The 24565-nt window shown below is 39.5% G+C and overlaps 2 protein-coding genes across 10 annotated transcripts in view; both read right to left on the bottom strand.

Annotated features, from left to right (window-relative positions):
* The window catches only part of CFH (complement factor H), a 224954-nt gene that overhangs the window by 90891 nt on the left and 109498 nt on the right, over positions 1-24565 (bottom strand). For 5 of the 6 annotated variants that reach the window (XM_027074901.2, XM_053209179.1, XM_053209178.1 and 2 more), the window contains exon 1: positions 10421-10630. The exons of the other annotated variant lie outside the window; for it this stretch is intronic. In XM_027074901.2, coding sequence (XP_026930702.1) covers positions 10421-10478 — 58 coding nt within the window. In that variant the 5' untranslated portion in view covers positions 10479-10630. Of the gene's footprint in view, positions 1-10420; positions 10631-24565 lie in introns of those variants that run through there. 6 annotated transcript variants of the gene reach the window in all.
* LOC106987307 (eukaryotic translation initiation factor 2D-like) lies at positions 10509-22767 on the bottom strand. Of its 4 annotated transcripts, none has more exons than XM_027074928.2 (5): positions 22483-22670; positions 21324-21514; positions 19667-19750; positions 19065-19155; positions 10509-10647 (listed from the first exon to the last, which is right to left on the bottom strand). In XM_027074928.2, exons 1-5 carry the CDS (start codon positions 22536-22538, stop codon positions 10638-10640), a joined length of 432 nt encoding a protein of 143 aa, XP_026930729.1. In that variant the 5' UTR covers positions 22539-22670; the 3' UTR covers positions 10509-10637. The 4 variants fall into 4 exon arrangements, with proteins under 4 accessions (XP_026930729.1, XP_053065159.1, XP_053065158.1 ...); XM_053209184.1 differs by lacking the exon at positions 10509-10647 and adding an exon at positions 10655-11079 and having other exon boundaries at positions 22483-22764; XM_053209183.1 differs by lacking the exon at positions 10509-10647 and adding an exon at positions 12688-15196 and having other exon boundaries at positions 22483-22764.

The following is a 24565-nucleotide window of genomic DNA, read 5'->3' as shown; positions in this document are numbered from 1 at the left end:
TTTGTCCCTCCCCGACTCCCATACACACGTGCTTTCTCTATTTCTAAAAAACAAACGAAAAAACACTCAAACGAAGAGAGATAGAGGGAACATACCTCATTATCATAAATGCCACATACGAAAGACCCACAGCTAATATAATTCTCAATGAGGAAAAACTGAGAACTTTTCTTCTATGGTCAGGAACAAGATAAGGATGACCGCTCTCACCATTGTTACTTAACATGGTACTGGATGTCTAGTCTCAGCATCAGTCGAAAGAAAGAAAGAAAGGAAGGAAGGAAGGAAGGAAGGAAGGAAGGAAGGAAGGAAGGAAGAAAGAAAGACAAGGCATCCAAATCAAGAGGGAAGAAATCAAACTTTCATTATTCATAGACAACATGATAATCTACATAGAAAACCCAAAAATCTCCACTAAAAATTTCTGGAACTGATACACAATTCAGTAAAGTTGCAGGAAACAAACTCCATGCAGAGAAGCCTGTTGCATTTTTACATACCAATAGTGAGGCAGCAGAAAGAAAAATGAAAGAATTCATTTCCATTTGAAATTTCCAAATGAAAGAATTTCATTTCCAAATGAAAGAATTCACTCCATTTATATTTGCACCAAAAACCATAAGATATTTAGGAAAAAACCTAATCAAAGAGGTAAAAAGATCTGTACTCTGCAAACTACAGAATACTGATGAAAGAAACTGAAAGCAACACAAAGAAATGGAAAAATATTCCATGCTCATGGACTGGTAGAACAAATATCATTAAAATATCTATATCACTCAAATCACTCTACACATGTACTGCAATCCCTATCAAAATACCACCAGCAGTTTTCACAGAGCTGGAACAAACAATCCTAAAATTTGTATGGAACCACAAAAGATTCCAAATAGCCAAAGTAATCTTGAAAGAGAAAAGCAAAGCTGGAGGCATCAGAATTCCAGACTTCAAGCTACATTACACAGCTGTAGTCACCAAGACAGCATAGTGCTGGTATAAAAACAGACACACAGATCAGTGGAACAGAATAGAAAACTCAGAAATGGACCCACAACTATATAGTCAACTAATCTTTGACAAAGCAGGAAAGAATATCCAATGGAAAAAAGTCTCTTCAATAAATAGTGTTGGGAAAACTGGACAACAACATGCAGAAGAACGAAACTGGACCACTTTCTTACAAGGTACACAAAATATATTCAAAGTGGATGAAAGACCAAAATATGAGATGGGAAACCATCAAAATCCTAGAGAACAAATCCTCTCTGATTTGGGCCATAGGAACCTCTTACTAGATATGTCATCAAAGGCAAGGGAAACAAAAGCAAAAATGAACTATTGGGACTTCATCAAGATAAAAAGCTTCTGCACAATGAAGAAAACAATCAACAAACTAAAAGGCAACCTTCAGAGTGGGAGAAGATATTTGCAGATGACATATCTGATAAAGGGTTAGTATCCAAAATCTATACAGAACTTATCAAACTCAACACCCAAACAAATAATCCAGTTATGAAATGGACAGAAGACATGAATAGTTTTCCAAAGACATACACATGGCCAACAGATACATGAAAAGATGCTCAACATCACTCATCATTAAGGAGATACAAATCAAAACCACGATGAGATACTATGTCACACCTGTCAATGGCTGAAATTAACAGCACAGAAAACAAGGCATTGGCAAGGAGGCAGAGAAAGGGGAACCCTCTTGCAGCGTTGGTGTGGGAATGCAAACTGGAGCAGCCACTCTGGAAAACAATATGGAGGTCCTCAAAAAGTTAACAATAGAACTACCCTACAATCCAGCCTTTGCACTGCTAAGTATTTAACAGAAGGATACAAAAATACTGATTCTGAAAGGATACATGCAGCTTGATATTTAGAGCAGCATATCAACGATTAGTCAAATTATAGAAAGAACCCAAATGTCCGCTGATGGATGAATGGATAAAGAGATGCAGTACACACACACACACACACACACACACACACACACACACACACACACACTGGAATATTACTCAGCCATCAAAAAGTATGAAATCTTGCCACTTGCAATGCACCGACAGAACTAGAGTGTATTTATGCTAAGCAAAATAAGTCAGTCAGAAAAAGACAAATACAACATGATTTCACTCATATGTAGGAATTTAAAAAATGAAAGAGATGAACATAGGAGGAAAAAAAGAGAGGCAAACCATAAAACAGACTCTTAAGTATAGAGAACAAACTGAGGGTTGCTAGAGGGGAGGTAGGTGGGGAAATGGATTACAAGGAATGAATACTGAGGAGGGCATTTGTTGTGATGAGCACTGGGTGTTATGTGTAAATGATGAACCACTAAATGCTACTCCTGAAACTAATATTGCAGTAGGCACTAACTGTAATTTAAATAAAAACTTTAAAAGATAGAATGATTACATTTAAATAAAAACTTTAATTTAAAAAAACACTTTAAAAGATAGAATGATTACATTAGGTCTCCAATGATTACTTTTAAAAATGGCAAATTCAAAGATACTTATCACCAGACATATTTATTAGTATTACTTTCACTGCATAACTCCTTTCTTCACTTGGTTTTATGACAATGGCTTAACATTCTATTCTAGAATTTCTTTTTAAAAGGTAAGGGGCAAATAATCAACAGAGGTGAAGACCATCATGGAACCTATCTCTGATGAACATGTTTCACATTTCATACAAGCTCCATATAAAACTATACTTTTCTGTAGTAAATAATACTTGTGTGAGATTTCATATGCAGTAATTTTTCTTTGATGTTTTAGCAAATTTCTAGCACATTTATGTTAGGGAACTTTTAATAAATGATTCTACATTACATTTTGATTTTTAGAATTTAAACATTCTGTTTCTCCACTAGATGGTATTAACATCCTGTCATAAAACAACACAAACCACCTCTCTGGATTCCCCCCTCTTCCAAAGAGCCAGATTTTTTTTGTTGTTCGTTTTTAAATTTAATGTTCATGATGAAGATTTTATGCTTAATTGCAGGCTAATATGTGTGTTCATTTTAGAAATTCAAATCCACTTCATGGCATTCTGGCTATTGGAAAAATAAGTTAATTTTCAAACATAGATGCCAATATTGTGAGTACAGAACTATTTTTTAGTAATATATTAATATTTTGATAAACACCGTTCCTATCCTATTAAGGTAATGCAAGGTAAAGGTAATAAAGTTTTATCAATTAATTTATTTCATTTAAATTATTTTTTAAACAAATCGGCCAAGAGTAATCCATCTTCAAAACATTTAAAGTAATCAATTCACACACACACACACACACACACCACTAGCCCATTAGCTAGCCTGAGGCAAATGCATTTTCCTCAGGTTATGTTTCAAAATAATACATTTATACCACTTGCTCTTGAATTTTCAAATTTGGTTAATTGCTTTTAACAACCAGATGGAAAAGACAAATATACACACCTTTCACATAATCTTCCTACCAGCTTCTCACAATTTTTACTATGTATATATGTTTACTATAGTAGAAGTATTCTCATACTGATTACCCTTTTTACTTCAAATAACTCTTAAAATTATGGTGCTTTTTCCTTGAACTTTAAATGGCATCTCTTGACTGTAAGAAAACAGTGTCACGACCCCCTACTCCATTTCCCCATTTTCCAGTGCCATCTCCAAACTCTTAGTTGTGATTATGACCATTTGCCACCTTCACTGTGACACAGTCTGCTAGCTAGTCTGCAAGCCTCCATTCTCCACGGGGTTACATAGGATTTTTTTTCCAAAATTGGTCATGTCACTCTTGTGATTAAAATTCTTTGCTGAATTTTCCTTTCATTTCTAAGACATTCTAAACCTAATCACAAAAACCTCAATCAAATGTGTACCAGACTGTTTTGGTAGAGTAAGGTTGGTCTCTTTGTACAATTACTCTTTTTTTCTAAAATTATTTTGAGAAAAAAAGAAGAGGAGATACTTTTTAAATAGCTTAATCCTAAACTCAGTAGGCATTAGAACATATTCTAAAGCCAAACTAAAAATCAACATCGAAAAAGTAAATCAAATGGACAAAATGAAAATAGCAAAAATAGATATTTTATGTTAAATTTCTTTCATATCTTCTCATTGGTATATATGAATATTAGTTACATATACATATACATGATATGATCCAATTAGTTTTTCAAAATAAGATATATTCAGACTATTTTACAAATAACATGAGGATAATTAAAGACATGTGGCAAATAATATATACACCTCTATAAATAAAGTTATCGGTTGCAATGAAGTTTTTAAAAAATAAACTCTAGAAAAAGCAGAGAGAGATCATATTATACTATTGAGGCATTTGAAAAAATAAACTTATGCTTAAAAATTTTCTTAAATATGACTATGCAATTTCCTCTCGAAATTTTAACAGTGTAAAGACCATGAAGATAATTACAGGATTATGAAAAGCAAATGGGAGAACAGGTCATAGCTATAAGAAATTGGGCAGAATACAAGTATGCCATAATTAGGATTGAAGCAAGTTACTATCAGGAAACATCCTGAATATATCACTGAAATCAAATTTCTTGAAATGTGTAGTATTTGGATCGCTACTACCTAATGCCAATTATTGTTCAAGTCAAAATGGTAGCTTCTTACAATAAATTGTTAGTATATATTGACTGGTTGCTATCAAAAAGGAGCTTAGTTGGAGGGAGACATTAAAATAAGGACCTTTAAAAACTGTAGCAGGAATGATTTTGCATCTGAATAATTATCATGTCAATCCTGAGGATAAGGATTAAAAAAGAAAAGAAGAAAAACAACACACACTATACCCAATTTCACCTGTAGTACTTGTGGAATTGTAACTGATGGAAGATTTAGAAAGGTGGGGATGATTTCAATCCTCCATTTTTACATCTACTATCAGTCTTTTGTAAACACAACTGATGTTTCCTCAGTCCTTTTTTGTTTGTTTATGGAGGGTGCAGGAGTAAAAGAAGACAGAGAGAGAGAGAGAGATTCAGAGACAGAGACAGAGAGAGAGAGAGAAAGAGAGAGAGAGAGAGAGACTGAGAGAATCCCAAGCAGGGTCCATTCCCAGGGTGGAGCTCCACACGGGACTCAATGTCAAGAGTGAGATCATGACCTGAGCTGAATCAAGAGTCCCATGCTTAACCAACTGAGCCACCCAGGAGCCATGTTCCTCAGTCTTGAATGTCCTCCTCCCTGGCATCCTTATTTCCATGACTCCCATCCAAACTTCAAAGCCTACCCAAGATGCCATCGTGACCCTGACAGATTTGGCTCTCTTCATTCCACCTCTTACAAACAAACTCCCCAACCCAATCCCACTCCAGACTCTCATTCCAACTTGGATTTCTTGCCTCCTCTAAATGATCCTGTAGTCTCTCTTTTGCTTGCCTCCATCACAATGCTTTATATAGTAAAATACAATATGTTGATGAAATACAATAATCATTCCTTTTGTTTTACCACTAAATGGCCTTTTGGTAAATGCTAGTCCTAATGCCTGGCACTTAGCAGGCACTTAGCAGTCACTTAAAAAATGGCCATTGGATGGGCAAATAAATGAATGAAAGAATGAATGGATGAATATGAAGCTCTTGTGGAACCTTTCCATTATATCCGCAGATTGCAGGCAACCCATGGGAAGAGCACAGTGGACGGCAACCAGTGTAAAAGGTAAGACATGAGAACACATGTGCAGTGATCTCAAAGCTCTATTGCATGAACCCAAAAAACTCTGCTATCTGTAACTCCATTGTACCTCTTGTCTATGTGTCTTAATTTTCAATTTATGCCATAATTTTGAAGTCACGAATCATTTTAATTTTGTTCAAAAAGGCTTTGGGGAGCCTTTGAAGGAACAATTCTGTAATCACTTTCCTATCTATTACATTTTTGGTCAACATGTTTTGAGAAACTTGGCTCTCTCAGTTAAAACGTCCAAACACAAAGAAGTACTCTGTCAAACCTATTTAACCCTTTTGTTATTTTGTGATTTTTTTCCTAAAATACCCCAAATATATCATCTCTTGTTTATGCACCATATTCTGAAACTAGTTAAAGTTGTTAAGCTATGGGTAAAATGCACATCAGTTTAGTGAGCACAGGATAGACTGGTTGGGAAAAACTCACATCCTGGGCAGGTAGGAATGGTGTGTGGGGTGACGGGGAGGCATAACTGGGAAGAAGGGAAAGTGCAAAGGTTGTAGAACAATCAGGGATTGGGCAAAGAAAAGTGGATCGATGTAGACTTGGCCAGTAGCCCTAGCAATCAAAGGCCAGAAGAGAATTTATGTGTCATTGGGGGACATACTTATTTTCAGCTAAGAACAATTTCAACAAAAGTTGATAATTGACTTCTAGCTTAACATTATGTGCAGGCAGAAAAGTAGCATATGCATTCTCCATTATGTCTACATTAAAAATAAACAAGGCTTGCTGTGGCACACCTCTCCCTCTCGTGACACTCCCGGGGCATCTGCTCTGACCCTTCTCATGGCGCTCACTGTCACGCTTCACCCATCAGATCTCCCCTCCCAGGGCCACAGCACCTTCCAGAGTTCCTTAGTCCCTTCTTCACCCTCATCATCCGTTTCTACCTTTCCTCACTGAAATTGTAATAGAGAACTTATCAGCTTATAATGATTCACAGTAAATTGCAGTAAAGACATTGGATTTTACTATTGTAAAATATTTATTCACAGTGTCTGGTATTCCACATAAATTTCAGGTTTGTTGAATCTAGTAAAATCAATACATTTCTTTTTTTCTTTTTTAATTTTTTTTTAACGTTTATTTATGTTTGAGACGGACAGAGACAGAGCATGATGGGGGAGGGTCAGAGAGAGGGAGACACAGAATCGGAAACAGGCTCCAGGCTCTGAGCTGTCAGCACAGAGCCTGACGCGGGGTTCGAACTCACGGACCGCGAGATCATGACCTGAGCTGAAGTCAGCCACTTAACCCACTGAGCCACCCAGGCACCCGGTCTTTTTTTCTTTTTTAAAAAACATTTTCTTTTTTCTTTTTTTTAAAATAGAATTTATTTTTTTTAATGTTCATTTAGTTATTTTGAGAGACAGGGTGCAAACAGGAGAGGAGGAGAGGGGGAGAGGGGGAGAGGGGGAGAGGGGGAGAGGGGGAGAGGGAGAGGGAGAGAGAGAGAGAGAGAGAGAGAGAGAATCCCAAGCAGGCTCCCAGGTGTCAGCGCAGAGCCTGCTGTGGGGCTCAATGCCACAAACTGTGAGATCATGCCCTGAGCTAAAATCAAGATCGGATGCCTAACCTACGGAGCCACCCAGGTGCCCCTACTACATTTCAAAGAAGAGAGGATACTGAAAGCAGTTGGGACACTGCACAACTTTAAGTCACACCATATAGGTAAACATCACACAACTATTTCTAAAAACTGGAGTTTTCTTAACAGCAGAAGGCGAATTCCTATTTATCATATTGGCATTGAAACACAGAGTTCGGGATTAAACGCCACTACCTCAAGTTTTCTGGATTACATAACTGTGTATAACATTCATACACATCTTTATAAAATAGTACTTTTAATTAATTTATAAGTAATTCTTACGATTGATAATGTCAATTATTTTTTCCATTTGAGGGTTAACTCTAAAATTGGAAACCATCTTGTACTTGAAACAATATAGAAAAAATTGTTTTACTTTGTTTTCTGATAGAAGAGAATCTCTCTAGCTTTGATCTATATTTTAGGTCCTGAAAGATTATTTTTGGCCCTTGAAACCTCCAGAATTAGGTAACACCCACATCTCTCCAAACAAAATTTTAGTAGGTTTAGTAGGTTTTTAATTTATTCACATTTCTCAGCCAGGAATTTCTGGGCTGTGGCTAATTTCAAAGATTATACACTTTGTAGACCCGAAGTCTAAACGGTCTACATGAAAAGCTGGTCATAATATATTCCAGGAAACAGAAACTACTATGTGGTAAGATTGAGGGACTGTTATTCTAAACTTTGTCCTGTAAATATGACCAGTTCTTAGCAGCCTGTGGTGATTCGTCCAACTGCGATGTTTTACAAAGAAACAACTAATGTTTCTACACACCTGGCAATGGCAAAGCAGAGAGCCTATTGCATCCAAAAGGTACTAACTGGTCTCCATGAAACTTGGGCCAATAAATTCTTCCTATGGGCTATCATTCCTCTTTAGAGTGAGGAGGATTTTTTGAGGAGTGTTCACTCTTCACAGGACAGAGGCAATTTATGAAATGCTAAAACATTAAGACTGGTTGAGGAAAGCAGATTGTGCTGGTGTTCCAAACTGTCTTCTCAATTCCTCAATTTACCATTCACTATTCAATGTGCTATTTCTCAATATCTCAATTTACTATTTCATATTTATTTCTACATGGGAAATAAAACCAGAGGCAACTATTGAAGGATATATGGATATTTTTAATGAGTAAGGTTACTTTGTTGAGTGAAATTTCTGTTAGGTATGGTAGACTGATGGCATTGGCATTTCAAACCAGTTTTAGAACTTTTTGGCAAACAAGGAATAAATCACAGTTCTACATCTGCTGAAAATTCATGTGATTTTTTTCTACTCACTTGTGCATCATGTGCTTTTTTGGGAAAATCATGAGGCTAAAGTATTGCTTTAAATACTTTAAATAGTAATGTTACAGTTTCTCTATTAGGAATTAGCCGGATTTAGAGTCAGTCTCACGATAGCGTGTAGAGTGCTAACGCCCAATTCACCAGCAGAAACGGATGCCACATTTAAACACATTTTGGTGAAATAGAAAATACAGGTGAAATGAGTCAGCTGGAATCAATTATGTAAGTAAGGAGTTGACATCAGTATTACTTAATTTTTAATACATGCTTTATAACACCCGATTTTAAAATTTCAAATTCCACTTTGTAATCACTGAAACAGTTTAATTAAACTTGGCATCAATTCTTGAGTTTTAAACATGAGCTGGAAAGAAAACAAATCTTCCTTACATGACAAATGATGTCCACATAAAGCCTAGGCAAACAGCATGTAAATATTGAAACACTGAACATACTCCTGCTAAAGAAAAGACAAAAACACTTGTGTACAGAAAAAGATGTTTGTAATGGTTTGTAGCATTAAGAGTGTTCTGGAACTCTTTGCCGATACAATAATATTTTACATTTGAATACACACTGCAATATTTACATATGCAGTAAATACGATTGTATAGCTAGTTTCAAAGGTGGCTGGATATAAGGTTTCTGAACTAAAAATCAAGCAATAGCATATCAGAATGTGAAACTAAAAATGCTCCGTTCTCAGAAAAAAAAAAAAATGAAGCATATTTGAATAAACCTTAAAAAAATGACTGAGGAATATAATTAAAGAGAGATACCTGCCTTCATTTTCTAAATTGAAAGACCATCAATGACAGAGCTTTAGTGTTATTTGTTGGTATATTTCAATGCTTAGAGGCTGACAGGAAGCAAGCATTCAAAAAAACTTGTTGACTTAGTGAAATGTTTTGGAAATTTATGAATGATAGGTAACTCATTTGTTTTAAAAATGTCATTCAAAAAAAGTAAATCAAATAGTATCCCACAGTTTCCTATCATGAACTAGAAACCAAATTCCATCCAAAGAAACTTTTTAATCTATTGAGAAGTAGTGTTAGAATTAAATGTAATTATATGTCTAGAAATCGCCTTACTAATGCCAGAAAATAAAAACTTCTACATTCATATTCACTATTCTCTTAAGAATAGTCTTTAGACTGGTCTTCTAGAATATACCTCAAATACAACCACAGGAAAACACCCATGAGAATATTTGGATGGTATAAACATTGCATATTCATTTTTTTCAAATTTATATGGTATATTCATGCCAAAGGTACAAGTAATGCTTGCTTGTCTATAAGACTTTTAAGGCCGTGACAATAACAGTTGTAAATGCTAAAGAGATTCTTCTTTAGAAAGAGTTAACATCTATATCTGAGATAAATCTAGTCATTAGTTGATTTGAAGGTTTCTATTGTCTAATTTCTGTTCTGGTTCTATATATGTTCATATGCTTTTTCATACTTTCACAGAAAGCATTTGGGTAAAAATTCTAAGCAAAAAGAGTAAATTATGTTTTATGATAATTACAAGGGAAATGCTTATATTACAGCATTCAAAATATTAAAACATGTTTTGAATTTTTACATTAAATAAAATTATGATGAATAATCACATCACCTAAATAAGCTGCTTCTATTTTTTGAAACTTAACAATGTCAAAAGCCACTCACACACTAAGCTACAGAACAGTAATTAAATCACAATCTACACCAAATTCCTATTACCACTGTGAAAAGCAGAACAGAAAATGTTTTATAACACAGGAAAGGCTTTCTTTTTTTCACTCTTACCTTCTGCAACACAAACAGTCCACCACATAAGCCAAACCACCTGTGCTGAAAATCTCATTTTGAGGATCCTTTAGGGGCACATTTAATAGCCGACACTGCTCACTCTATGTCAGCTGCTCTTCAGCTAAAAGTTGTGATTAGAGCAGGAAAGCACTTGCTCCAAAAGGAAGTTGAAACACAGTTTGGGAATGAAAGGGATTACTAGATGCTCCGCCCATCAGAAACTTTTGCAAAGTAAAAGAAAAAAAATCAATCACAAACCCCAGCAATGCCAGAGTTGGAATCAGACTCCCACTGCACTCCCACTGAATGTTAATGCTGTGACCCACTTTTGTTTTTATAAACCCAGGCTGTTCTAAGTTGGAACATGTTCAGGTTCTTGGAATGTGCAAGGCAGTAACCGGTGATATACTTCGGATTTCATTAACTCTCTAATTATTCAAACCCATTCAGATCTATCGTGTGTACACTTCAAAAGATAAAATAATAAAAGCACCTTTAAAAATCATTTACAGGGGTGTCTGGATGGCTCATTCGGTTAAGCATCCAACTTCAGCTCAGGTCACGATCTCCCAGCTCGTGGGTTTGAGCCTCAAGCCAGGCTTTGTGCCGACAGCTCAGAGCCTGGAGCCTGCTGCAGATTCAGTCTCCCTCTTTCTCTGCCCTCTCCCCCCCCCCACCAAATATAAATAAACATTAAAAAAATTTTAAAAGAAATCATTTACAGAGTTTGACGTTAGGCAACGCTTTCACAAACAAGACCCAGGCAACGTGAGTGAACTTTGCCAAGAATGCAGTGCTGGTTGATATTTGCGACCTGCTTTTCCCGCAAACCATGCACTTATTCTTTTTTTTTTTTTTTAATTTATCTTTATTTTTTTTTTCAATATATGAAATTTATTGTCAAATTGGTTTCCATACAACACCCAGTGCTCATCCCAAAAGGTGTCCTCCTCAATACCCATCACCCATCCTCCCCTCCCTCCCACCCCCCATCAACCCTCAGTTTGTTCTCAGTTTTTAAGAGTCTCTTATGCTTTGGCTCTCTCCCACTCTAACCTCTTTTTTTTTTTTCCTTCCCCTCCTCCATGGGTTTCTGTTAAGTTTCTCAGGATCCACATAAGTGTGAAACCATATGGTATCTGTCTTTCTCTGTATGGCTTATTTCACTTAGCATCACACTCTCCAGCTCCATCCACGTTGCTACAAAGGGCCATATTTTGTTCTTTCTCATTGCCATGTAGTACTCCATTGTGTATATAAACCACAATTTCTTTATCCATTCATCAGTTGATGGACATTTAGGCTCTTTCCATAATTTGGCTATTGTTGAGAGTGCTGCTGTAAACATTGGGGTACAAGTGCCCCTATGCGTCAGTACTCCTGTATCCCTTGGGTAAATTCCTAGCAGTGCTATTGCTGGGTCATAGGGTAGGTCTATTTTTAATTTTCTGAGGAACCTCCACACTGCTTTCCAGAGTGGCTGCACCAATTTGCATTCCCACCAACAGTGCAAGAGGGTTTCCGTTTCTCCACATCCTCTCCAGCATCTATAGTCTCCTGATTTGTTCATTTTGGTCAGAGACTGGCGTGAGGTGATATCTGAGTGTGGTTTTGATTTGTATTTCCCTGATAAGGAGCGACGTTGAGCATCTTTTCATGTGCCTGTTGGCCATCCGGATGTCTTCTTTAGAGAAGCGTCTATTCATGTTTTCTGCCCATTTCTTCACTGGGTTATTTGTTTTTCGGGTGTGGAGTTTGGTGAGCTCTTTATAGATTTTGGATACTGGCGCCTTTTCTGATATGTCATTTGCAAATATCTTTTCCCATTCCGTTGGTTGCCTTTTAGTTTTGTTGGCTGTTTCCTTTGCTGTGCAGAAGCTTTTTATCTTCATAAGGTCCCAGTAATTCACTTTTGCTTTTAATTCCCTTGCCTTTGGGGATGTGTCGAGTAAGAGATTGCTACGGCTGAGGTCAGAGAGGTCTTTTCCTGCTTTCTCCTCTAGGGTTTTGATGGTTTCCTGTCTCACATTCAGGTCCTTTATCCGTTTTGAGTTTATTTTTGTGAATGGTGTGAGAAAGTGGTCTAGTTTCAACCTTCTGCATGTTGCTGTCCAGTTCTCCCAGCACCATTTGTTAAAGAGACTGTCTTTTTTCCATTGGATGTTCTTTCCTGCTTTGTCAAAGATTAGTTGGCCATATGTTTGTGGGTCTAACTCTGGGGTTTCTATTTTATTCCACTGGTCTATGTGTCTGTTTTTGCCATGCACTTATTCTTTTAAGGACGTGTCACATACGTGTGTGAAACAACAGGATCACTCTCAATGGACATAAATGAGTTTAACAATTCAAAACTCAAGAAACTGGAATGCTGGATTGTTAAAACTCTATGTTGAAATACGATAAGCATGAAGAGAAGGGAAGCAAAGGGTCTGCTGAATCTCGAGAAGGTGAAGACGCCTCTGCAGCAGCACCGAGCTCAGGAAACCGCGCAGCACTAGGTCTCAGGGAAGCCCCGGTTGTCCCTTCAGTCAGTCCCTCTCGCCCTCCTCTCACCACACACAGGTTGACCACTCTCCGGATCTCTGGGAACATGGAGTCCATTTGCCTGTCTGGTACTCTGCATCAGCTGAGAGATCAGATACTGAGTCTTTAGTATTCAGAGCCTTTTGTGAAAAACCGTGTGTCATTCAACCACGCTGTTGGGTTTAATTGCGGATCATTAATTCTTAGGGCGTGTAATGTTCAATTCTTTGAACATATCTCATTTTATTTGTGTGCCTGCCACTGGGCATCGGGGTGGATTCTCGTTTGCAGCTAACAGAAGTAGTGCCGCTATGAGCCTATTATGAGGTTTTGGTAAAGACAGGTCGTCATTCCTGATGAGTACATACTGAGGAGTGAAATGGTAGGACATGACGCGTGAATACGTTTACGTCTACCAGGTAACATCAGAGAGTTTCCCAAAAGGATTCTGTTAACTGGTGTGCCATCAGCAGTGTATACATTGCTCCAAATCCTCAACACACTTGATGTCTCCAATCTGTGCGATTTTGGCCATTCTGGTGAACACAGAGCAGTACCTCTTTGTGGCTTTAATACCCCTTTTCCCGATGACAAATGAAGTGGAGAACTCACGTGTAGCAACTGGTCATTTAGATATCCTCCTGGGTGAATTGTCTATTCAAGTCTTTTCTGCTGAGTTATCTGTCTTTTACTTATCTCATTGTGGGAATTCTTTCTATACTCTTTGTACATTCTTGGACATATGTACTATAAATATTTTCTCTGTCGATGGGCTGTCTATTTGCTCAGTGTTACATGTTTTTTACTGAGCAGAATTTCTGCATTTTAAATGGAACAGTTAGATGTTTGGTTTTCATAGTTATGCTTGGGTGTAATTTTTTCAAACGTATTCTTCAAGCCTGCTTTGGAAGTTGGTAGCCAGCTTTGGAAGCTGGACACGTTTTCAGAGGGTTCAAACCACAAATTCAGGCTGAATTCACTGACACGTGTAAGCAGAAAAGAATTCTGGGTCACTAGTCGCCTTGCACGTCTATGGCTCTAGCCACAGCAGAGACAGTCCTTGTTAATGTCATGGGATAGAATCATTGCAATGGACAAAAAAAATGTTTGGAGCTTAAAACCAAAAATAATTTTCTTGGGGCACCTGTGGCTCAGTTGGTTAAGTATCCGAGTCTTGGTTTTGGCTCAGGTCATGATGTCACACAGTTCCTGAGTTCAATCCCCATCAGGCTCCACACTATGAATGTGAAGACTGCTTGGGATTCTCTCTCTCCCTCTCTCTCCCCCTCTCTGCCCTTCTGCCCCCCCCCCCCGCCCCCCGGCACGTGCCTGTGCATGTACACTCACTCTCTCCCTCAAAATAAATAAACAAACTTAAAGAGGTTTTCTTAATTTTAAAATTGAATTAAATGTAAAATTGTTTCCCGTTTGGATTAGTACCTTTCGTGTCGTATTTAAGACATCCTTGCCTAGTCCTAGGATGCAATAATGTTTTCCCCTAAAAGCATTGTTTTCTCTTTCACATTTACAACTCATTTTGACTTTTGTGTATGGTATCTGGTACTAAGAGCGACAGACGTACTTTTAAAATATAGCTATCCAACTGTTCGGGCAATATTTGCTGAAAATATCACCGCTTTCGTACTACACTGCTTCACTCTGACTTTTGTCTTAAATCAGGCAACTGGAAATGTGTGAGTCTATTTCTTAATGTCCTCAGTAAGCTCAGTGAGTTCACCAAGCTCATCACACCACAGAAGCTAGAAGTCCTGCTTTAATTTTTTAAAAGATTGTCTTCTAAAGTGTCGATTTCTAGTAACTTGGGGTTCTTCTAATTATCTTTTAAACTGATTTCTTGCTTAACTTTGTTTGGTCTGAGATGTACTCTCAATAATTCCAATCTTTTAAAATTTCATAAGATTAATATTTAAAACATATAGGAACTCAACACCCAACAACAAGATATAAACTTAACACCCAAACAACAAATAATCCAGTTAAGAAACGGGCAGAAGACATGAATACGCCTTTTTCCGGAGAACACATCCAGATGGCTAACAGACTCATAAAAAGATGCTCGACATCTCTCAACATCAGGGAAGTACAACTCAAAACTACAATGACGTCTCACCACACACCTGTCGGAATGGCTAACATAAACAACACAGAAAACAACAGGTATTGGTGAAGATGTGGAGAGAGGGAAATCCTCTGGCAATGTTGGTGAGAATGCAAACTGGTGCAGCCACTCTGGAAAACAGTAGGGAGGTCTCTCAAAAAGTTAAAAATAGAATTACCCTACAATCTAGCAACTGTACTACGAGGTATCTACCCAAAGGATATAAAAATACTAATTCAAACGGATACATGCACCCCAATGTTTATAGTAGCAACAACAGCCAAATTATGGAAATAGCCCAAATGTCTAATGACTGACAAATGGATAAAGAGAGGATGGTATACATATAACATAGATACATACATTCACATATGGTATACATATACATATATATAATGAATACATACACATGTATGACGTACATATATATTTATAACACACACACACACACACACACACACACACACATAATGGAACATTTCCCAGCCATAAAAAAAGAATGAAATCTTGCCATTTGAAATGACATGGATAGTGCTACAGAGTATAATTGCTAAGTGACATAAATCAGTCACAGAAAGAAAAATATCATATGATTTCACTCATATGTGGAATTTAAGAAACAAAACAAAGTGGGAAAAAGAAAAAGAAAAAAACAGACACTTAAGTATAGAGAAAAACCTGTTGGTAACCAGAGGGGGGGTGGGGGGGGACATCTCCTCCACCCCTCCCACCAGCCCAATGATTAGGAACACAACAGGGATGTCCACTCTCACCACTATTGTTTAACACAGTTGTGGAAGTCCTAGCTTCAGCAATCAGACAACAAAATGAAATAAAAGGCATCAAAACTGGCAAAGAAGAGGGAAACTTTCACTTTTTACAGAGGACATGATACTCTATATGGAAAACCCGAAAGACTCCACCAAAAGGCCGCTAAAACTGATACATAAAGGCAGCAAAGTCACAGGGTACAAAATCAATACACAGAAATCAGTTGCATTTCTATACACCAATAATGAATCAACAGAAAGAGAAATCAAGAAATTAATCCCATTTACAATTGCACCAAGAACCATAAAATACCTAGGAATAAACCTAACCAAAGATGTAAAAGACCTGTATGTTGAAAACTATAGAAAACGTATGAAGGAAATTGAACGAGACACAAAGAAATGGAAAAACATTCCATCCTCATGGATTAGAGGAATAAATATTGTTAAAATGTCAACACTACCCAAAGCAATCTACACATTCAATGCCATCCCAATCAAAATTGCACCAGCATTCTTCTCAGAGCAAATTTGTATGGAACCACAAAAGACCCTGAGCAGCCCAAGTAATATTGAAAAAGAAAGCCAAAGTGGGAGTCATTACAGTCCCAGACTTTAGCCTCTACTGCAAAGCTGTAATCATCAAGACCAGGTATCGGCACAAAAACAGATACATAGACAAATGTAATACAGAACCCAGAATAAGACCCACAAATGTATGGCCAACTAATCTTTGGCAAAGCAGGAGACAATATCCAATGGAAAAAAGACAGTCTCTTTAGCAAATGGTGCTGCAAGAACTGGATAGCAACACGTAGAAGAATGAAACTGGACCACTTGGTTACATCATACACAAAAATAAACTCAAAATGGGTGAAAGACCTAAATGTGAGACAGAAAACCATCAAAACCTTAAAGGAGAAAGCAGCCAACAACCTCTCTGATCTCAGTCGCAGCAATTTCTTGCTCAACACATCTCCAAAGGCAATGGAATTAAAAGCAAAAATGAACTACGGGGACCTCATCAAGATAAACACCTTCTGCACTGCAAAGGAAACGATCAACAAAATGAAAAGGCAACCAATGGAATGGGAGAAGATATCTGCAAATGACATATTGAATAAAGGATTAGTATCCACAATCTATAAAGAACTTACCAAACTCAACACCTAAGAAACAAATAATCCAGTGAAGAAATGGAAGGAAAACATGAATAGACACTTTTCCCAAAGAAGACATCCAGATAGCCAACAGACACATGAAAAGATGCTCACCACCACTCATCATCAGGGAAATACAAATCAAAACCACAATGAGATACCACCTCACACCCATCAGCGTGGCTAAAATTAACAACTCAGGAAACAACAGATGCTGGCGAGGATATGGAGAAATGGGAACCCTCTTGCACTGTTGGTGGGAACGCCAACTGGTGCAGCCACTCTGGAAAACAATGTGGAGGTTCCACAAAACATTAACAATAGAACAACCCTACAACCCAGCAATAGCGCTACTAGGAATTTATCCAAAGGATACAGGAGTGCTGATTCATAGGGTTACATGGACCCCAATGTTTACAACAGAGCTTTCAACATAGCCAAATCATGGAAAGAGCTTAAATGTCTATCAGCTGATGAATGGATAAGAGGAAAATATATATATATATATATATACATATATATATATATATATACACATATATATGTGTATATATATATATTCACTCGTGTGGAACTTGAGAAACTTAACAGAAGACCATTGGGGAAGGGAAGGGGAAAAATAGTTACAAACAAAGAGTGAGGGAGGCAAACCATTAGAGACTCTAAAATACAGAGATCAAATGGAGGGTTGATGGGAGGGGGCTGGGGAAAGGGGAAAATGGGTGATGGGCACTGAGGAGGGCAACTGTTGGCATGAGCACTGGGTATTGTATGTAAGCAATCAACGATGGGAATCTACCCCGAAAACCAAGAGCACACGGTACACACTGTATGTTAGCCAATTTGACAACAAATTACATTAAGAAAAAAAAAAGATATTGTTTGTGATGAAGACACACTGGAGGTGACCACAAGGTCCACTCGGAGAGGACCTCTTCCATCACCACACAGCAGGTAAGAAGGCTCAGCGTCCCTGAGCTTGCTGACCTGGAAAATGTCCCCATGATCTTAAGTGAAAAAACAATACAGATAAAGCATAATTCCATTTGGTTGTATTTTTAACCATACACAACAAAATTGTACGTTTTCATAAGCACACATATGCATGTATTCAAGAAGGCTGACAAGAATATGCATCAAATGATACGGTTACTTCTAGGAGAAAAGGTTTGTGAGGTGAGGGGGCTTTTGATTTTTCGGAACTGTTCCTATGAATACTTCCTTATTTATGTTTAAAGGCTGAACAACTCTGTAAAAATACACTACAAATCACCGAAATGTACCTTTGGAGTTAGTGAATTTTGTAGTATGTAAAATATATCTCAAGAAAACTATCCAAATAACTTAGGAGCATCTGGGTGGCTCAGTCAGTTAAGCGTCTGACTCTTGGTTACAGCTCAGGTCATGATCCCGGGGCACATGGATTGAGTCCCATGTCGGGGGATTCTCTCTCTCTCTCTCTCTCTCTCTCTCTCTCTCTCTGCCTCTGCCCACTGACATCCTCTCCTTTTCAAAAATAAATAATGAAAAACAGAATTAAAAGAGAGGATGATGATGTAGATGATGAAGAAAAAGGTGTTAAGGCAATGAAAGACCAAGAAAGACCAAGAAAACGTCACAGACCAGAGACTAAGACAACATTTACATGCAAAGTGGTATGGAAAGATATTTCATGGAAAAACTGGGGGAATATGAATGAAGTCTACAATTGTATTCATAGGACTGTGCCAGTGTTAATTCCTTACTTTTGATACCTGTACTCTGGTTATAAAAAACGTTATCGTTACAAGAAGCTGGATAAGAACTCTACACTATCTTTGCAACTCTTCCGGAAATGTAAAATTACTAGAAAAAAAAAAAAATCAGCAGCAGCAAATACACTTGGCCCAGATATAAAGACACCTCCACAGGCTCAGGGCCAAGGCCCCAGTGGCCCACTCCAGAAAAACCTGTTTGTTTTTTTCTCGTGTAATCCTTTATCCATATGCATTGGAAGCTGTCATTTCTCAAATCTTCCCCCAGTTTTACCCAAGCTTTTCCCCCAAAGGCACAGCGGACTGACACAGTACCTGTTCCCCAGCAAGGCAATGGCACAGAGGTCACCCTTCTGTACCGGAGGCAGACCAGCAGGGGGCACTACGAGTCCTGGCAGCATCAAATCTGCAGCAAACGAAACAAATGCATCACAACCTGTATTCTGCCTCTAAACAATTCCAAGTTCTACTTCATCATTTATTCGTTCACTCAACCTACAAACCTTTATCAGGTATCAGCTAGGTTATTCATAATGAAAATTAAAAGATGGCAACCTGAGTATCACAGCATTTCCCTAGGGGGGCTAGTGGTCCAACTGAAGCACCAAGGCCAGTTCCATGACCTATCTTATTCTGGTTTCCCAAATTTAGCTTACTGACTTAAAGGACAGCATATGGCAGTTCACAAACTATTTTCTCATTGAAGTACAAAGTACAAAGCTGACTGAAGTCTTTCAACAGCGTCGTAGAGGCCCAGGGACCTCACGGAAGCAGTCAAGTGAGAGATGAAACGCAAACGGGGGAAAAATTCCATTTTTCAACCATATGAACGCAGGAAGCGGGTACATTTATTGGAGTAGTTCGTCCTTCCTAAGCGGGTTTCAGTCGATAGCCAGATTATAGGGAAATCTTCTTACCTGCTCCCCCCACCAGTTTTTCAAGCACCGGAGGCCACGTCGTGAAAGCTGGGAGAAGGTCAGGATAGGACCACAAGGCATACACTGCCCAAAAAGAGACACATATTTATTGCCAAAAAGTCAATCCCCTGGGGCACTGGCAAAGCCAAACGCGAAGGCCACTTTAATTCAGGGACAGTAAAGGAACTCAGCTCAAAGCTAGAGAAGAGGCTGTGAGGCCCAAAGAGGGTTCATTCTGTTTTTTGTGTGTTTTTGTTCAAATTTAAATGTATTTATTTAAATTCAAGTTAGTTAACATACAGTGTAGCCTTGGTTTCTAGGGGTTTCCTTCTTAAAATAGGCACATTCTTTTTTTTTCTAATATACCTTTTTATCTTTTAATAATCGCAATATAAGCGATTACAAATATGCATAAAAATGCTTACAAACCACATAAACATACTTATACCATTATACAGCCATATAAAATGGAAATATGGAAGGATAAATATTAGGATATCACCAAGAATTTCCACACTTGTGAAGGTGGTAAAACTACTAAAAATTGAAAAAGTATACATATATACAAAAGTACCTGTGAATATAATTTTTAAAAATTATAAATGGTAATCACTCTCTTGTCTTTAAAGCTCTCTCCTCAGTGACTACGGAAATCTTCTGTGGGTATGCTTAGGAAATAACAGGGAAGCAGTGGGCCCACAGGCTTTGCTATTGGAATGAAGAAGGTAGATTCTTAAAAACCTGGATGTCACCTGAGACTGGGAGACCCCATCACTCCACCTGATTGTAGTTGTAGAAATGGGCACAGCAGGTAAAAGCGGGGACAAACACCAAGGAGGATTCCATCTGTGACCTCAGAAACAAGTAGACTAAGAACAGGGCACCAGCCTGTAAACAATTTGGAAATTTCCGCATGTTTATTATTTGTATTCCCTCTGTTTTCATAGTGATTAGTGGTAAAAACCCTTAGATCAAAAAGCGCCTCCTGTGTCCCTATAGCAGCAAAGTGGGGTGGGGGCAGGAGCGGCCCAAGGAGACTGCCCTACGCTGCTGCAGCCCAGCTTAGGGCAAGAAAAGCCCCAGTGACAAAGCAGGTGTCAGCAGCTAGAGACAAAAGGACCCTAGATGTCTGAGTTCTGTCACAAGGAGAGAAAGCAAAGGATCCTGAGAGCCAGATAGAGCCGAAGGAAGAATCCCTGTGAGGTATCTCGATGGGAGTACATCACTAAGACTGCTGGGTACGTGGTTTCATTAACCCAGCTTCTTTCCTATCACAGGATCTTTTCAGTCTCTAAAGAAAATCCTGCCAGCCATCGTTTTAAGACGTATTTCCTACATGTCCTGAAATGCCACCCTTTTCGAGACCCCTGCTCCATCCCTAGTTAACCCACTAGGAACTACTGTTCCTTCATCTCAGAATATCTCTTGGCAACCGCGCTCTTTCTGTATTGGCCCTTTCATTCTCCCTCCTACGGCAGTAAGTTTCGACCTTGAAAGACCCAATTCTAGGGACACTGGGCCCAAAACGATTCTTACGGATGGTACTGGGAGATTTGGCACTTACTGTTTTGAGTAAGACAGGTGAATGAAAGAAATAAGGAGAAACGGATGCCAGGCCAGGATTACAGTAATGGCCATGTCCATCCTGTTGCCATACCTGTCGGGTACAGATTTTTCTCCACTTCGAACAGGATGGGGTTACCACCGCTCACGTACACAGTCACTGCATCCCCTCTGTGAGCATACAGTTTCACAATGTTGAGCTCCTCCTTTCCAGGTACCAACACAGAGACCTGATCTGTTCCTAGAGTGGGGAAAGCAGCCATCACATCAGCCCGAAGCTTTCTCCTGCAGAAAGCAAACCAATGAGTGGTATGAATCGTGCCTGGATGCATTTTGAGAAATGCAAAGGATTCGGAAGGACTTACTATCAAATCAAGGGGCCAAGGAAAAACTGCTTTATGATGCCCTACTCTCGCACACTCTTCCAAAACATCCTATTCTCTTTCACATCCCATGTCTCCTCTATTGTCACATATTCTTGGGGGCAAGACTTTCCATTTTACGAAGAAAGAGGGAAACTGAGATCCAGGCAGTAACCAAGTTAGCCTGACTTTGGAAATTCAGCCCTGCCTTCCTGCCTCTATGCCTAGCCCTCGCACCCTCTCCCTTCTCTCTATGCTTGGCAAACTTGTCCCAGATGGTTAAAAAGCTATACCAGGGCACCAAGAGTGACAACTATAGAACACGGGGTCCAAAATTCGCAACGTGCTATCTGCGTTTGCGACACTGTCTGAACAGATACAGGTCTCCTCAAAACATGTCCCGTAATTCTCCCTCACCTCTCCCTCCATCCGTCTGTGTCTCCTGCCAGAAGTAATCACTAGACACTTTTCCTCCTATCGTTGTAGTTCTCGGTTCCCCATCTGATTTCTCCTCAGGGACTCTAAGCTCTTAGGAGAGTGGCACCCTGTCCGTCTGTCTTTCTTCCTTCCTTCTTTCCTTTCTTTCTTTTTTGGCGCCCTCCGCAATACCTTCTATAGATCGCAGTCAGTAAGCGCTGATTGAATTACGTTTTCCTTTAAACGAATTACAATATCCAAAAGATAGCCTAGGAGATAAATCAGGCCTCCTCTCCCTCTTCACCCTCAAAACATGTCTATTCCAGCCTGGTCCCCTGGGGTCCCTTACCCCGCTGGACCCCTCGGCCTCCACCCCGGGTCGGCTGAGCTAGTCCAAAGACGGTTGTGGGCCAGCCAGGATGGAGAAATGGCTGGGTGCCCTGGTGGGCGGAACAGGGCCCTTCTCTCCCTCACCTGTCCGACCCCTTGATGGCCGTGTTGGACCTGACCCGAAAGGCCTTGGCAAACATGTCTGCTGGAGTGGCCTGGGGAAGAGAAGGAGAGCACAGACGCCAGGGGCCGTCAGGAACGCGACAACACGGCACCGTCCCCACCCGCAGCCCTGGGGGCAGCCATGCTGGGGCCCGGCCGGGAAAGAGGCCCGGCTGGAAACCCGGGCCGCGCAGCTTCGCGGCTTTGGCCGCTGCTCAGACCGCGGCCGCCCCTACTGACAGGACCCGGAACTGAAGCAGGGGGGGCGGGGCCCGGGGAAGGCGGGGCGGATTCCCGCTCCGGCCCTGCGCCTGCGCGACTGGCTGGCTCCTGCACGCCTGCAGGGGTCCCGCGGTGGCTAAGGTGCCTCTGTCTATTGCCGCTCAGTAGGCGTTAGGGCGTCGTGACTTCCCTTCAGTTTAATTCAGCCCCACAGAAGTAATTGACCGTTGTGTTTTATTCGTTTCGTAGCCCTCTCGAATGGTTTTCTTAAGGGCTTTGTCTTTGCATTTAATTGCACGCTAGGAAGTCTCCGAATTTTCTCTTTTGATTTAAATCTACATGGGGTGATAGCAATACGGGGAATCCGCCCTCGCCCAAGGTTTGTGCCTCATGTTATGAGGAAAAACACTACAAACAATCTTCAAATCTGTTTTAAAATATTTTTGACCACCTGTAGGTAACTTTTCAAACCGTTATTGCATTTTGCGTCAGGTGTTATTTGGGGAGAGAGGGGTTTCCAAAACTAACTAAATTATTCACGTTGCTTATTAAAAAAAAAATCTGTGAGCCAGATTAGGGTCAGGTTATGGCTTGGCTTCTCCCTAGCAATGTGATCCTGGGCCAACGGCTTATTCTTTCTAAAACCCTTGCATTCTCTGAAAGATGTGGATGGAGTACCTACGTCATGGGGTTTCCATGAGAAACGATTGAGGTAATGAGTGTGATGTGTTACACAGTGTTTTGCAAATTTGCAGTCATATTTTTCAAAACTCTGACAGGTGTGAAGTCTTGGGTTTCCCTGAAAGGGACTGCTGTGTGCCCTGGAGGCATGGATTTAAAGACCTGGGGTCTTGGCTCCTACTAGGTTAATTTTTGCGTGTGGGAACGGTTAAGGGCAGAGTGTCCATCCACCAAGAAATAAATACTAATTGCTCGTTCGCTGACACAGTTACACAAAGGAGGATTTCACACTGGGCGTCCAAAGATTAGGTCTCCCAGTGTCTGCCCGCCACCAGGATTCTCACAAGGGCCCCTAACGTGGCCTGGGGCCAGGCGCAACTTGGGCTCCTCCTACCCTTCTGACCTAGGAGGCCTTTATTCTCAAGCACCCCAGCGACAAGGCCAAGGTCAGAGCAGCCCAGAGGAGGCCAGTGCCAGACAGCCTTTTCCCTTCTGGCTCCCAACGCAGCCACATGTGGGGACGCTTGATCCAGACTGTGCTGGTGACCAGTGTCTACCGCAGCACAGCTACTGACTGAGGCAGCCTCTGTGCAGGGAGCTGAGGAAGGCTATTCAAGAGAAGATTAGAATGATAAATACGAAAACAGCAAGGTACAGATAAATGTGTAAAATCACCTCCCTTCTATATATTGAAAAAAGGAGATTAATAAACACTGGGAGGATGACAGAAACTAATAAAAATATAACTTTATTAAATGAGGAAACAGATAAATGATGGAAAAAGCTTACTCTTCAGAGAGCCTTGTCATGTGACTTTGACTTTTGAAACATGTAGCTGTTTTTCATATCTAAAAAGTTTAGCTTAATAGAGGAAGAAGCAGGATTTAAAATTAAAATATGAATGCAAATAAATGTAAAACTGTATTAAGTTGGGAAGTGAACCAATCAGAGATAAGGATTATTTGAAGTCATTTTGGAAGAGAGTACTTACATTCAGAGTTGAACATCCCGGGACAAAATAAATGCAAAGACATTGTAACCTTCATTCAGTAGTTTACCTGGTAGTAGTAATGTTTGCATTAAACTTTTTATATTATTTTTGTAAATACTGAAATATAAGAATATGTGAGTAAAGAGAAGAGACAGAAAATGTACTAGAAAG

This window comes from Acinonyx jubatus, chromosome E4 (genome assembly GCF_027475565.1).
Source record: "Acinonyx jubatus isolate Ajub_Pintada_27869175 chromosome E4, VMU_Ajub_asm_v1.0, whole genome shotgun sequence".
Classification (NCBI taxonomy): domain Eukaryota; kingdom Metazoa; phylum Chordata; class Mammalia; order Carnivora; family Felidae; genus Acinonyx; species Acinonyx jubatus.
Note: the sequence above shows the minus strand (reverse complement) of the source record. Positions and strands in the feature narration are given on the sequence as shown.

What these genes read in the sequence shown, in the direction of transcription:
- LOC106987307 (XM_053209183.1), bottom strand. Translation starts at nt 22,538, where the DNA reads ATGTTTGCCAAGGCCTTTCGGGTCAGGTCCAACACGGCCATCAAGGGG. An exon ending in GCCATCAAGGGGTCGGACAG is followed by an intron (nt 21,515 to 22,482) that starts GTGAGGGAGAGA and finishes TGCTTTCTGCAG; the next exon opens with GAGAAAGCTTCGGGCTGATG. An exon ending in AAAACTGGTGGGGGGAGCAG is followed by an intron (nt 19,156 to 19,666) that starts GTAAGAAGATTT and finishes CGTTTGCTGCAG; the next exon opens with ATTTGATGCTGCCAGGACTC.